Here is a 15855-nt window from a genome sequence, read left to right as displayed (position 1 = left end):
ATTATTATGCTTCAACTTTCTCACTCACTCAGGGACCTTAATTAGAGCCAATTCCTGTCCTCATCATTCACCTGTCCTCATCATTCACCTGTCCTCATCATCATGAAGTCCTTTACTTATTCCTCAAACACACATAGATTTATGATAAAAAATGTTTCATTTGTCAGTGCTTAAAACAAACCTTAATCTGTTAAACGTGTCTATTTTCACTGAGCACATAGTAGTCTTATTCCTAAATCCTAAATCTTGATGGGGTTTTTTCCACTTTTGACGTGCTGTTTGCGTGATAAAAGCGAGACATTTTGTCAGAAAAACATTAACATCCGCCCAGAAGCCCTACCACCGAAAACAAACAAGGAACAATGGAATCAAGCTCATTGTTTCAAACTAAATCTCCTGTCTTTTCCAGTACAGTGACTAAGTGACAGTACATCATCACTTAGTTTCCTGTCTGGCAACCACCTTGCAGGCTCATAAATGTCTTAAATAAACAAGTGCATACAATATGACGTTGTAATAGCATGGTTGGTAGGGTCACAGCCATTTTTTCCCCCATTAAAGTAAAAAGCCTTTCCGTCCTAACAGACCCCAGGATATTATCAGGCAGAGGAAATAGTAACATCTTAATACAACTCATAGTTTTATTGTCTCACTGTGGCTGTTTATTAGCAACTGAAGGCTGTTACCAGTGGCTGTTATTGTCGATCTGACCAAATGGATCCAAATGAGCTCTTTGAGATTAGTTTGATGGTAGATAAGGTTACCTTAATACAGGCCTTCCACTCAACTCACTGAACAGGTGTGTTAGCACGTAGCACACACACACATCTTGTCTATTGTGGATTTGTGTTGAGTAACAAACACTCTACACAAAGTCATTTAAATTATAGTGATTAAACACTCGGCCACATATAAAATGTTTCACTTTAAATTATGACCCTTTGAATTGGAGTGGATGAGACAAATAGGGAAATGGGCGACAGAGCAGGGGGTTACACAAACAGCCGTTAAATATTCAGGGACAGACAAACATGCGGGGTTGGTTCTCATCTTCTCTGGGGATTTGTTGACAATAGATCTATAAACAAAACAGTTTGATCCTTTGAGTAAAGGTTAAAGCAATATAAGACCCCATCTGCTGGGACTGGAGGGAACATGGGGGCGGACGTCAAAGTCAGATAAAGAAGCAGCGTCATAATTACAGAAGCTAATGATTAGTCGATTTATGATTGGTCAGTGATCGCTCTCTGCTGTCTCTCGCCTCGTACCTTTATCAAGTGGCAGTGTACTAATAAAGCAGGCACCTGACTCATATGTTTGTCTTTCAACACAATAAAGAGGAAATAAAACATCATTTAGAATGTGATACATATACACAGATACTCTACTTATGGCAGGATTCATAACATATTTGCCATATAATAGTCCAAAAATGGGTCATACTATTATTTGCTCTGACATTATCACTTATTGTGAACCTCTGGCCCATGCAGGGGTGATTTATGGGGGCTGTGAAATGCACGATAGATAAACACACACACAAGTGATTTATGGTGCCAGTATTAAGCCTGTCTCCTGCTGTAAACTGCCATAGATAGAAGAATTTGAACTGACAATCTCCAAAGCGGTTGAGTCCTGGTGACAAAGGACTATGTCTCTTTCAGCGTCTCTCAAACATTTTTGTACAGGGACACACTTTTTAAAGTTGACAAACCATCCCGACTCCCCATATAAATAGTGACACGAGCAAATGTTTCCACATTATGTTGTATTTCTGACTATTTTACTACTTCTGCAACACCAAATGTTATGTTGAATAATTCCTGTTGAATGAACCACAACAAGGCAAACTTGTAAAAAATACTTGTAAGTGGATGTCAGCCAATTTGTTTAGTGAATTTGAAAAAAAGACAACTTTTATGACCCGTGAGTGGATCCAAACTAGTCTCTACCAATCAGAAAATCAGTTCCAGTACATTTAATGTCAAAATCTGACACTTTTTTAAACATCTGAGCAGGTTAAATGTCATTTGTGGGTGTTTTTGACAGTTTAGCAAAACACATTTCAAATAAGTAGATTTAGATATACAGCCATTTACTCTTACAGCCTTTATTCTTACCCGCACAGAGTTACTGTGGGGCTACATATGTTGTATGGAGGCTCTGGCCTCTTCTGACGATCACAGAAAACAGGACTGCTCTGCATTTGTATACATTTGTTTTTAACTGACAGCTGTGGACTGAGGCAAACTGATACTTGTTGTTGTTACCACTGTATCATGTGAATGAGAACAACGTCTCCAACATAGTTCTATGTCATTCTCTCCCCCTCTCTCTCTCTCTCTCTTTCTCTATGTCGCTCTCTTGCTCTCTCTCTCCTGGTCTGCCCTCTTGTGGGTGAGTTTGCTCATGTGAGTTGACGTGCTGCTGCTGAGAAAATGTGTTCACTGTTTTGATAACATATATTGGATTTTTTTATATTGGAGAAGTGCAAGTCATTCCGTCTGAACATGATTTTCATGTTCCTGTGTTAGGATGAAAGTGAGAAATGGTTTCCGACCGGGTCTCAAACCCAAAGTGGCACCCTGTCAGACCTTTGCATCACCTCACAGGCCCACAGCCTCTATATACTGTAGCACATGGTGTAACTACATTTACGTCACTTTGTGCTTTTGTAAGATGTAAGATAACAGTCTGGAATAGCCATGAATAAAGTATCTTAGTTGTGCTGGTACCTCAACAGTTTGCTAGAGAGAAGACTCCTTCACAGAGGAACAGTTTCACTTCACACAGCAGCAGGACATCTGTGTGTGACAAGCAGAGTGTACATACAAGAGATACAGCTGCAAATGACTTGATAGTTGTTACTCAAAATAACAATAACATTGATTTCCATGTCTTCTATATGGTTTATTGTGCCAATGATGCACCTGAGCAGACATCCTTTAAGCATAAATGGGCCTGGGTTCAATAGCTATTTAGAGAATGTGGGCACTGCTCAGGAAAATAATAACAGTATCTGTGTCTTTCTGGAAATAATGTGCTTTAGTCAGCCTTGCTTCACTGACTTCACTGACTAATGTGTAACATATACTAATGTGAACGGGTTGCATTCAACTAACCATCCTTCATCTATGTAGTTTATCATTTAAGGGTCGTAGAGGAAGCTGGAGCTAATCCCACCTGATACTGGGTGAGAGGTGTACAGCACCCTGTATATGTTGCCATCCTATAATCTAATCTGATACATCTTGATCTAATCTAATCTAATCTGAATGGCCGTGAACAGACAGAGAGGAAAAAAACTGTATCCTAAACGACATTTTTAGTCCTACCTCTGAATGTGGGTCCATAAAGTAACAAACCAATCATGATCTGTAACTTTTTAATATGAACAAATGTCCAATTGATTCACAAGTTCACACAGTGTTGATTAAGGCTACCAGATCTTGTGTCACCTGCACACAGGAGGTGACATGTGTAATGTGACAAACAGAGGCAATAGCAAAAACAGTTTTGTAAAAAAAAGTGACCACAAAAACGTTTAGGAAGTGAATTCCACAAAAGTTATACACTACAACTTAAATGTCTAAACAGCTACAACAGACAGAAGCAGAGAGGCGTAGTCTCATGCAGGGATGCACACAACTGCATCACAAGCAGAAGACACCAACACAAGATAGTCAGCTCCTCAGGTCAGGTCACCAGAAGGACCACGGACATGCTCAGTAATGTAAACCTTCTGCACTGAAGCTAAACTAAACTAAACTAAACTGAGGTCATGACATTTGTGACGTCACTTATCAGCCAGACGGCCTGATCAACACTACGTGACCAGAACAACTCAAATGTTGGCCCCAGTGGGTCAAGGACTCACATGCGACCTCAGTGACCCTGACCCTCTTAATGACCCCACAGGAGATTAGAAGCTTTTAAGTCAGTGTTGTACTTTCACCCAAGTCAAATGGACACCATCACACAGTTCTTAGTTAGATTGGTTCCATATAAATGAAATAGAGCAGCATCTATCAAAGAATGCAGATGTACTTTCCCAGTTCCCCCGTGTCTGGGGCCTCCACAGTATTCTTGTTGAATTTTGTGACTTGACAGAAATATAACTGTAAAGTTGGCATAACCTTGTTTTTGATCGTAGGCCTCTGGATCATATCAAAACAAACCACATCAATGTAGATTTTTGTGATTAAAAAAGGAAAATGTTGTATCATTGTCCAAAGAATCGATATCATATTGTCATGTCACCACGAGGACACTGTCAAACATGCACTTAGAGAATAATTAAATAAATAAATAAATGTATTTACTACGGTACTAAGTCTTAGGGCCACAGAATTATGAGATTAAAGGTCAAAATGCTGGGGAAGAAAAGAATCTGAATTCTAAGATTAAAAGTCAGAAAGAAAAAAGAAAAGAAAGGAAAAAAAAGCATGAATTCTGTCAGAATTATGAGATGAAAAATCAGAATTCTAACCCAATATATCCCATATATATAAAAGAAAAAGAAAAAAGGAAAATGCTGTCCAGGAAGAAAAACTATACATAACTATATATACAACATTGAATGTGCATGAACTAAAAGAATAGAAAATATGCTTTTATCATATATATACAGTATGTATATAAGTCTCTCTCTCTCTCGCTCTCTCTCTCTCTCTCTCGCTCTCTTCTTCCCCGCTCATTCCATCACGTCACGTCACGTGCCGTACTCGGGCTGTGATTGGCTGTTCTGTGAAGTCAGAGACACTCACACTGCTGCAAAAGAAAAAAGCAACTCGACACGTTCAGCGAGGACATGTCTTTTCGTAACAGAGGTGTTGTAACAGAGCCGAGCTGAACCGGACCGAGCTGACACACGAGTGCACTGACTGTAGAGACTGAAGGAGGATAAATGAAGTGAGCCTGAACCAGAAGAGACGATTCATTCTCTCCCCCCGTGTGATTTCTTTCATTCATTTATTTATTTATTTACTTCTTTTTTTTTTTCTTTTCTTTCTTTGGCTTGCATCTGTGTGCACGAGAGCTGGACTTACAGCAATCTGACAACAACAACAACAAACAAACAAACAACAACAAGAGGAGTAAGAAATGGAGAGATTTAACGGCTTCTCTTATGACCGGAACATCTTGTGCCTGTTCGATGTGGACGGAACTCTGACACCACCGAGAGAGGTGAGAACACACACACATTCATGACTTGAGGGGACATTGCATTGACTTACATTCATTTCCTGGAGACTTACTCTAACCTTAACCACAAGTACTACTTGCCTAATCCTAACCTTAAAACATATGTTCACCTTAAAATGCAAGTTATGGGAACTTGCTTTTTGTCCCCACAAAGAAGACAAGTCCCCATAATGTGACTGTGTAAACAGGTTTAGGTCCCCACAACATTAGTAATACCTGGACACTCACACACACACACACACGCATACAACAACAACACACCATCATCATCATCATCATCATCGTACCCCACGGAGACAGTGCCAGTTTGAGTTCGTCTGCAGACACACCGTTTACACTGTGTGTGTGTGTGTGTGTGTGTTTAGAGTCTCGTGGAGAATACACACTGTCCTAACACTGTCCACCCCACGTGTGCATACAACGTTTCAGCAACAAAAAAGGGAGAGCAGGGAGAGTGATATTATGGTACTACATAACTTCTTATTTCAATAGTATTTATAATATATTTACAGGAAAAGGTTTCTGAATCAAAGTGGATGAATATTATTAGACCATATTATAAGGTTGAAAGTCATCCTTTCTTATGTCCCACAGACGCTTGTAAAAAGTTAATACACACAATGACTGTAGAAATAAGATAGTACTACCATAATAATCACTTCACTGACTTTTTCAGGTCTAGTAGTCCCTATGAGAACCAAAGCCTGGTTCTAATGCGGCAAAAGCCTTATTTTTGAATCTCTGGTTGAAGTTAGGGATGAGTTAATATGTGAATTGTGGTTAAGTAAAGGTATTAACTGACTATAGTAGAGGTTGTTGCAAGGAATGAATGCAGAGTATGGCTGAGTGATTTTGAATAAATATCTAATTGCGATTATTTCTGTGCAGATCTGTGAGAAACAAAGACGTTATCTTCAGTCTGTAGAATAAGACTTATATCAAGACAGTGATTAATCTAAATTGACCTTTCCTGCGATTTGAAAATTGCACTTTAGGGCGTATTGTGATTTTTTTAAAATTTCGATTCATAGTTCAGCCCTAATGCAGAGTCTTAACAAGAATAGCTGCACATACTGTGTGTGGGTGGGTGCAACAGACGCTAGATATTGCATAATGCAGTCTCCCTTGTGTACAGCTAAGAATTCCATGTGTTCTAATGACTGCTGACAGAAACACAACATTGCACAACACGTTAACTATCTTGTTCACAGTGTTTAGTGGAGAGTCGGGAATGTGGTCGTGTGTTTGCACAAAAGAATAACACAGCATTTCTCTGTACGCTGCAGAAAATCGACCCACAGTTGGACAAGTTTCTTCAGACTCTGAGAAGGAAAGTGAAGATCGGCATTGTGGGCGGGTCGGACTACTCCAAGATTGCGGAGCAGCTCGGGGAGGGAGATGATGGTGAGCTTACTGTCATTCACCCAGCACGACCACATTGGACCACAGTTCTACAGAGATTGCTGGGAATCATTTAGGCTCCAAGTCATACTTTGACGTTCTCACACAACATCGCTCAAACTGCAGTAGACAGGTACTGTTGAGGGATGATGAAACAACAGTCACTCGTTCAGACTCATAGTCTCACTGGTAGAGACTTGTGAGGCTTGTTTTCACAACAGCGCATTGCAAACATACTAAATTTAGACTCAGGTGACATCTTTAGTGCTGGTTTTACCGTGACTGACCCACATGTAAGTGGACGAGCTGAGAGCCTGTCACTCAGTAAATATTAGGCTACAGCAGGAATGCACACACTTACACACACAACTTTTCACATTTCATGATGCTCACAGATGTAGCTGCTGAGTTGTCAGTATCAAAGTATAAAATGTCAATATTGTGTAAATAGTCATTAGAAATTCTTGATTAAAAAAGTCATACATACATACACGTTGCATTTATCAGTCTGCCATTATAATTTGTTGTCACATTTTGTTCCTTTGAGGAGCTCTAAATTGTGCAGATGTTTTCCTTTTTACTGTTATTAAGATTTTTTAAAGATCCAGCACGTTGACTGTGCATGTAAGTTTGCTTCATATTTCAGTGTTTCACTTGTTGACACCGCTTCTAAAATGCTTTGAAAATAATAATAAATAGTTTCCACTGAGTCGAGAATTATCTTCATTCTTTTCTTTGTTTCATACCCACCAGTGACACTTGGTCCTGTTAGCATAACTGTTAGCACACTGTTTACATTCTGGGAATGAGGTCCCGTCCGCCATCTTCGCTAACAGTTATGCTAACAGGAAGCACAGTTGGGAAGCAGAATTTTTCAAAAATACTACCCCTAGTCTAGTAATACAAAGCTAAATGCAAATCTGAGAAGTATTCCTTTAAGACCTGAAGTTAAAGGCAGAGTTTGTCCTGGTGGGAAAAAGCGGGAAGGTCAGGGAGCTTAAACTGGGCTTTTCCAGGCTGTGTTACGCATACAGGATATTGTAATCTGCTACCAGGGAAATATAGCAGACCGTTCTGTTCTCCTGTATTCATTTTCTAGCAGAAACCACTCATTTAGCCGAGTGTGCAGGTTTTAGAGAGCCACACCATCACGCTTAGTCACATCTAACCTGTCTCCTCCTTTGCAGTGATACACAAGTTTGACTATGTGTTTGCTGAGAATGGCACTGTGCAATACAAAGATGGGAAACTCCTCTCAAAGCATGTAAGTGTATTATGCATCATGCAGTATTCAAACATTATTCATTCAGTGTGATTCATTGTAATCACCTTTGTTTAACTGTTATTAAAAATCACAAACAATAATGGGTCAGTGAGTACCAGCTACTTTTATGTATAATTTCCATGGCAGGCTATACAGAACCAGATTGGGGAGGAGCTTCTGCAGGACCTGATCAACTTCTGCCTCAGCTACATGGGGCTCATCAAGCTGCCAAAGAAAAGGTGACACCAACCACACTCACACATACAGTAGCTTAGGCAAGACAAGTAAAACACACACAGCATTACTCACTCTACCTGCATTCTTCAAATACAGGAGTGGTAGAGCTCTTTATCTGCACGGACCTGTTAAAGTGCAGATAAAGTGCAAAAATCTGTGCCTCCAGTGATTTCTGTGGCAAAATGAAGCTCAAACTCGTCTTTGTTTTGACGTAAATGATCTGTTTGGAGACTTGTTGTCTGTCTTTGTATAAACCTGACATTACAGCTAACAGGGTGATCCAATCTCTGACAGTAATTGATCCAGTCTGTATTATTTTAGTTTAAATTATTTCCAGCAGATAATATAGGGGGAGGGAGTTGCAACAGGGAGTTTAATTTTGTTTACAACATTACATGGTCTTTGCAAATAAAAAATGATGCATAATGTTTATAGAGTAGGGTAGGGGTGTCCAAACCTTTGGGCCAGATTTGATGTTGTGAAGATTTTCCGGGGCCATTTAAAGTCATTTGTTTTGTTTTAACCTCTTTCGCAGGGGAACATTCATCGAGTTCAGGAATGGAATGCTTAATATTTCTCCCATCGGTCGCAGCTGCTCGCCGGAGGAGCGAATAGAATTCTCTGAAATTGACAAGGTAAAATACTTTGTGATTAGTAGTACAGATGTGAGATAAATGTAAAACAATACTTATTGTAATGTGAAAAAAAAAAAAATGTTAATACATAATTAAATATTATATTGTTAATGCATTGCACAAGCACACTTTGAAGTATAATACATGTAACTGCTTTGAATGTTTTACCTCAGTTTTGTCTAATGATTCTCTAAATGTTTATCGAAAACCAATTATATTATTATTTATATTATTATTTATGTCGTCTGTAGTCGTTAACACACATCACACGCTAAATTAGAACCGTTGTTGGTTTACAGAGTCGTGCAATAATGGAGGAGGCAGACATCAGCAGGAAATGCTAAAGTTTAACCCTAAAGACAACACGTGTTTGTCACTGTTTACATTTATACAGCTGCAGCCCACTGAAGAGCTGATCTGGGTATAGAGCAGAGTTAAAACACACAACACAGTAACACATATAGCAATAAATAAAACGATTATTGAAAAGCCACTTCAAAAGGTGACTTAAAAGCCGCAAATTCCACCACCTGCCTTGCACCCAGAGAACGCAGTCGTCATGTCAAAACACACAGGTGACAAAACTATAGGTTTTAACTCCGCTTAGGCACCTGACGACAACACCAAAATATGGCATGTGCTGGACGTTAAAATTCAGATAAATACTAAGTAGGTTAAAAACGCCTACGCACGATCAATGAATGGATTCATTTTTGAGTTTCAATCAAAAAGACTGCTTCATCTTTTTCCTCACAGAAAGAGAAGATCAGGGAGAAATTTGTTGCTGCACTGAAAGAGGAGTTTGCTGGAAAGGGACTTCGCTTCACAAAAGGTGGGAGACTTTTGTTACCGTACTTTACCAACCAATCACAAAGTAGAGACATTTAAACTAAAATAAACAGGCATGTTTGGGAAGAAGGAGAGAACAAAAACAAGCATATTCCCCCTAACTTTGTTGAGTCATGGGTGAAAACCATTTCACACAGCTGTACTGGACAGATAAACCATATCCTAATCTCCAGGAACAACTAGAGCATGAATATTCAGGAAAGCGTGTGTGTTTCTCTTTCAGCAGTACTGTCGCTTAATACACCAGACTCCTCTGTTAGATGATGAGATTTTAGACATTTTCTTGCTAAATGTTGGAGATTAACCCACTTAGCAATTTTCAGGATTGTTAAGTCTTTTTAAATGATCGACAATTCAGCATTGTTCGCTTTTTATTTTGTGTCGGACGTCTCTTCCTGTGACGGCGCTCTGACCGATCAGCGGCCAGCAGTCTCACGACGTCACGCATAGTATCGGCTCAGCTCGCGTGGAACCTCACCTGAGCGGGTACTAAAAAAAAGAACCAGGTACCAGGTACTATCGCTAATGGAAAAGCAAAAATAACCGTGCTGAGGTGAGCCGAGTTGCGCTAGTGGAAACACGCCAATGCGTCTTTTCCTCCTCCAGGCTCAAATGTATATGAGTGGCTCAGAAACACAGTCCATGAAAGTCTCTTGTATCCTCTGTGGTGCCTCACGTGAGAAAATGGACGTGGGGTAGGAAATGTAGGAAACTGAGAGGAGTGTGTCTGATCAGTGCTCGGGATGAACAGGTTCCTTATGTTGAAGCAGTAGAATTCCTAACAGGAGAAAGTCTGATCAGTTTCATGTTTTCTCAAACTTGGAGGAAGAGTGGAGCATAAGTGATGAAAACACAGGACGACTGAGTTCCACATGATTTTAACCGATTGTGTTCTTCATGTCATATACAGTATATAATCAATATAATTCATATATTAATATTAGAGCCCACAACAATTTAGAACACTCAGCTTCTCACTCGCTAACCAGTAACCGCATCTGTGTTTCTTATCTTAGTGGATGTTCTTTTAGGAGGAAAAACAAGCTCATTAGTCTTCCTGCAGCTCAGTTGAATGACACACGTGCACGCTTGTCTGTTATGTATTATCTGTGTTTGTGAACGCACGCTGGTGCTGTGTGATGGACCTTGTTGTCGGACATTGGAGCTGTCAATGAACTTTTACAATCGCTCTGTTCCGTCCGTCCCTGTGGCGACGCCAAAGCAGCAGTCAGGTGAATCAGGTACTCAGTGTTTGCTTACGTGCTCGCAGAGGTGTTAGTCCACGCTGGTGACGCATGAGCGCTGTTCACAGGTCAGACAAACAAACGGGACAGATGGGCGTGTTTTTCTTTTTCTTCTTTCAATACTCTCTTATGTAGATCCATGACGTTTGTTTGTTTTTCTCTCCTGCATTGCTTGTCTTGTTACTTAGCTTATGTGGTTTGTTCTGGTCAAGTGGTAACCGCTCATGACCTCACCCATAACAAACTCCCATTTTCAGATAAAACTGAAATAATACTCCTATTCCAGTAAATCAAAGCTAAATGCAAATCGGTGCTGTATTCCTTTGAGGTCACTGGCCACTGATTGGTCAGAGCGCCGTCACAGGAAGAGACGTCCGACACAAGAATCAAAGCGAACAATGCCAAACTGTCGATCATTTAAAAAGAATTAACAATCCTGAAAATGTGCGTTAATCTCCAACATTTAGCAAGAAAATGTCTAAAATCTCATCTCATATATACAAACACACCCCAGTTTCTAGAGCAGTGACCATCTGGACAGTTGGAGGTTGACCTGAGTGACCTTTAGAATCATTACCCAGTGCTGCTTAAAGATCTACAAAAGGAAGAATTCCTACTAAGTAGCAGAATATGCTGGACTATGTACACGCCCTCCCTATATCTTTGTCAGGTAAAATTGACTGCCACGATAAACACTCACTGTCTTAACGGACTTATTTTTGAGCTATTGGTTTGTTAGATTATAATCTGATTTCTGTCTCTTTTTTCCCCTCTGGAACATTTCACCTATTGTGAACTTTATTTAAACGCAGATTAACCCTTATCCATTAGGGCAGGTTGAGTAATAGAGGTTTTACATATACATCTATCTGTGCTCAGTCAGCAGCTCTGCTCAAGGGGGGAAAACAGCAAAGAGTCACTGATATGTTTACAGCCAGGCTTTGAACAGTGTTTGTGATGGATGCATGTAGAGGGTGTGTCAGGAATACAGCCATCTGATTGGCTGGATGCCTCTAAGCTGTTTGCCTTTGTCTCTTTAAAATGTCTGCAGTGAATTGTTTTTTTTTTTTGCTGATAGCTGGAAGGGGAGGGGAAGGGGCAACAGTGAGGTAATTAAAAACCAAGGAAGGCATTTGCAGGAGACCTTTCAGCCTTGATTCACCGGTCAAGGGTCAGTTGCTGGAGACAGTAAAAGTGAATGTATTCAGCAACAGTTTGAATTACTAACTCGGGTTGTAAATAGTATTTAAACACTGCACAGGTTGTTCTTTCATAGAAGCTGTAAAATGTTAGTTTTTGTTCCGCTGTGTCTAATGACGTTTATCTCGTCTCAGGTGGTGTCATCAGCTTTGACATTTTTCCAGAAGGCTGGGACAAGCGACTGTGCTTAGAGCCGTTGGAGAGTGAAGGTCTGGACGCCATCTACTTCTTTGGCAACGAGACCACGGATGTAAGTCCATGTTTCCAGCAGAAATAGATGTATGGATGTGTGTAGACAGCACAGGTGAACACAGATCACACCTGTATGTGGTTGTAAGTGAACATGTCGTTAAAAGTGATAATGGCCGAGTTCCATTTAGCTTACGTTCAACTGACTCACATGAACTGAACAAAGCCATTGTTAATGTGACGTAAATGTGTAACGCCTGCATGTTCCTGTTCAATGTGTCAAAATCAAAAGGGCCCTGATGCAGTCACATGATTTCTAGTGTGTCTTAAGTTTTCCAGAAGATTGAAAAGTTACGCAACAAGAGATTATAATGAGACTCAGCACTGATTCTGGATGATAAGGCCTGGCTCTCAGCTCCTGTACAGATCTGGTCCTGTCCTGAGTGATACAATCACATTCTTTCATTTTGTCCTCAGGACAAAGTAAAGTTAGAGTGAGAGTTCTTGTCCAGCAGCAGCAGCAGCAGCAGTCATATTCTTTCATGATGTTATTTATTCTTCTCACAGGGAGGAAACGACTATGAAATTTTCAACGACCCCCGGACCATCGGCTTCACGGTTTACTGTCCAGAGGACACGGCGCGGCTCTGTCAGGGACTGTTCTTTGATTCTGCACCAAACATCTCCTGATGCGCCGACATGACTCCACCCCTGACTCTAGTCACTTTACCCACAAGCCCCTCTATACTCCATTTCTCTTCTGGCGTGACAGCCAGGTTCTTATCAATTGCCAGTACTGATTTATTCCTACATTATCATTATTATTATTAGTATTATTTGGGTGGTTTGACAGAATTTGCCATTGCAGTTTTTTGTTTATTTGTTTTTAAAAGGAACATCAACTGAGTAAGTGTTACATGTTGTGTTAATAATGTGTGGTTTTAATACTGTGCCTGAAGAAAAATCAAGAAGTGAGAAACTCCAGATTATTTAGAAGTATAGAATGATGTTTTGCACTAATGTTGGTATAATCTCATAGCGGTAGTTGATGAATAATACTGAAACATGTGATAGGAATGTGTGCGAGGGACTGATATTGAATTTTGAAAAAGGAAATGTGAATGAAGTGAGGACACAGTTGAATCATTCCAGTCGTTTGATTGATTTTGATTGTTTTTGTGCTCATTCCTGCTGGAAGTGTTGCTTTTAACCTCGCAGAGCTGCTGGAAATGAAAGAAACTTGATGGTGATGTTTTGCTTCTGTTTTTTTTGTTGTTGTTTTTTTCAATTCACTGATGAAGTGAAGATTTGTCGTATTTATTCTGAACATCACTGACTCAGTGAATTCATCTTCATTGATGGATTAAGCTGCTCTCTCCCTGTCAGGCAGTAAGACGTCTGTCTGTGAAAAAGTGTCTTCACAAGCTGTTGTGTGCTTGGTAAGGCTGGTGTATTTGGAAATGTGAAAACTGGAAGTTTATTTTGCCCATAACAAGTTCATTGTTATGTTTCAGGAAGAACATTCGCATATTGTGAATATGAGGGTTTTGAGAGCTACAGGTCTCGTCTGCCTATAAACACTCCCGCACTCCAGAGAATTAACTTTTAATGTCAACTAATGTTGTTTTTCATTCTTTTATGAATAAAAAATAATGTTTTTGATAACATTTCACCTAACAGCTCCTGCGTGACTTGTTTTTACTGGGTTGTGATCTCACTACAAATATTTTTTCAAACCTGAATTATAACTGAATTTCTAAATCCTATAATCTTATTTCTTTTCAAGTTATTCAGAATGACTGAGATAAAGCTTTGACAGACACTTGACCTTTTTTAACCACTTTAACTTTCACATCTGCATCTGCTTCTTTTTTTCCAAACTATACCCCTCATTCTGTGACCAATCGTATCTGAGAGGCGGGTCCATTTAGAGCAGAGAGGTCTCAAACCTGTGCGGCCCACCATGTTTTTTTTTTAATTCACAGAATGATTTTTGCATCACAAATACTACACAAATGTAGTCAAATCTATGTGTAACTCCATATCAAAACAAACACATTTATTTGGATAATCTGTTAAATGTCCCATCCATCCATCCATTTTCTACTGCTTTATCCTCTCGCCAATCCATCGCAGGGACACACAGAGACAAACAACCATTCAGCCATTTACTCTCACTCACTCTCACACCTATGGTCAATTTGACCTAATCTCGATATTGCATGTTTTTGGACTGTGGGAGAAAACCCATGCACCAGCGGGAGAACATGCAAACTCCATGCAGAAAGGCCCTTGTTCCAACCGGGGCTCAAACCCGGGTCTTGCTGCAAAGGCAAGAGTGCTAACCACGACACCAACCATGTGGCCCCTGTTAAATATCATCACATCTTGATTGTTAGATTGTTATAATGTTAGTGCGACATGATGGCGTAATTTTGATCAAATTTTAAGCTTTTGTTGTCAGCTTCTAATGAACGGTTGCTTTTTCTCTAAAAGTAGGACTTTTTTTTTCCATGACCAGACTGGACATTCAGTGGCTCTCAGGTCATTTGAGTTAGAGTTCACCCCTGATTTTGAGTCTCCAATTAAGTGAACACCAGTCTGCATGTGAGCATGTGTGGAAGGAATCTGGAGAACCTGTCTATTAGTAGAAGAAAAACGTGAAACCAGGAGAGCATGTCCTTCTCTGTCTCTCTCTCTCACACACACACAAACACTCACTTACAGAAGACACATATTGACAGTGACTCTGCAAACTTCTCCTGTTTTCCTGACTAAACAAAACATGAACAATAAACTCAGATGTCAGGAGTGCTGCTGTAACAGTCATCGCCTCGGGTGTTAAACTGTACACTCAGTGTTGATTTTCCTGCTCTGCTCAGAGGCATGTCTATAAAAAAAAAGCTGTTGTTTAGACCTTCTCTGTCAACAGGTGGCGCAGGTCAGGCTGTTTTGCCTCTCACTCGCAACAGGAACACATTAAACTTGGGTTCAGACGCTTAACATCAGTGACTAGAATGTTCTTCTCCACTGGAATCTTCCTTACGTCATTGTTTTTTCAACAGCGATAGGAATAAAGAAAGTCTAGGGGATCCAGAATTCGACTGGCTCCAAACCAAACACCAGATATCACCTAAATACACACATTGTACATGTAGAGGAGGGTTTCACTTTAAGAGCGTGTCATAACTGGTAAATGAGTGATTAATTTGGACCACAGCGTGTGATTAGTTCATCCCGGAGGGCACATGAATGTTTGTGCCACAGTAACAAATGATTTTTATATCTGTATTGAACTACTTAAATGTTGAAGCTTAAGTGAGTTAATCTCACTAAATGATTTTAAACTCAGAAAGAAAGTGCTGGATATTTTTAGACGAGCAAGTTGTCAAATGGAATTCCTTAACTGCGCCTTCTCTTTATATCTGCGATGTCAAAAAGAGAGTGTGCTGTGTGGTCACAGTGACAAAACATTGTTCACTTCATCTAAAGATGCTGGCCTCAGTGTGATTGTTGGTGTGGGGACATCACTGTGACCTCCTTACAGGAAGTCTCCATGAGCTTGTATACCACTCCTCCTCCTCCCTCTCCCACAGTCTTACCTGAAGAAAGACAGCTGCACTAAAACCTG

The 15855-nt window shown here is 40.0% G+C and overlaps 1 protein-coding gene across 1 annotated transcript; it reads left to right on the top strand.

The window, feature by feature from the left end:
• Nucleotides 1–4759: 4759 nt before the first annotated feature.
• On the top strand, nt 4760–13571 carry LOC122785733 (phosphomannomutase 1). The gene is made up of 8 exons (XM_044051656.1): nt 4760–5187; nt 6492–6609; nt 7794–7870; nt 8018–8109; nt 8643–8742; nt 9499–9574; nt 12170–12285; nt 12792–13571. Exons 1-8 carry the CDS (start codon nt 5104–5106, stop codon nt 12912–12914), a joined length of 786 nt encoding a protein of 261 aa, XP_043907591.1. The 5' UTR covers nt 4760–5103; the 3' UTR covers nt 12915–13571.
• The last annotated feature ends 2284 nt before the right edge of the window (nt 13572–15855 follow it).

This window comes from Solea senegalensis, linkage group LG19 (genome assembly GCF_019176455.1).
Source record: "Solea senegalensis isolate Sse05_10M linkage group LG19, IFAPA_SoseM_1, whole genome shotgun sequence".
Lineage (NCBI taxonomy): Eukaryota > Metazoa > Chordata > Actinopteri > Pleuronectiformes > Soleidae > Solea > Solea senegalensis.
The sequence above is the reverse complement of the archived record's forward strand: the minus strand, read 5'-3'. Positions and strand labels throughout refer to the sequence as shown.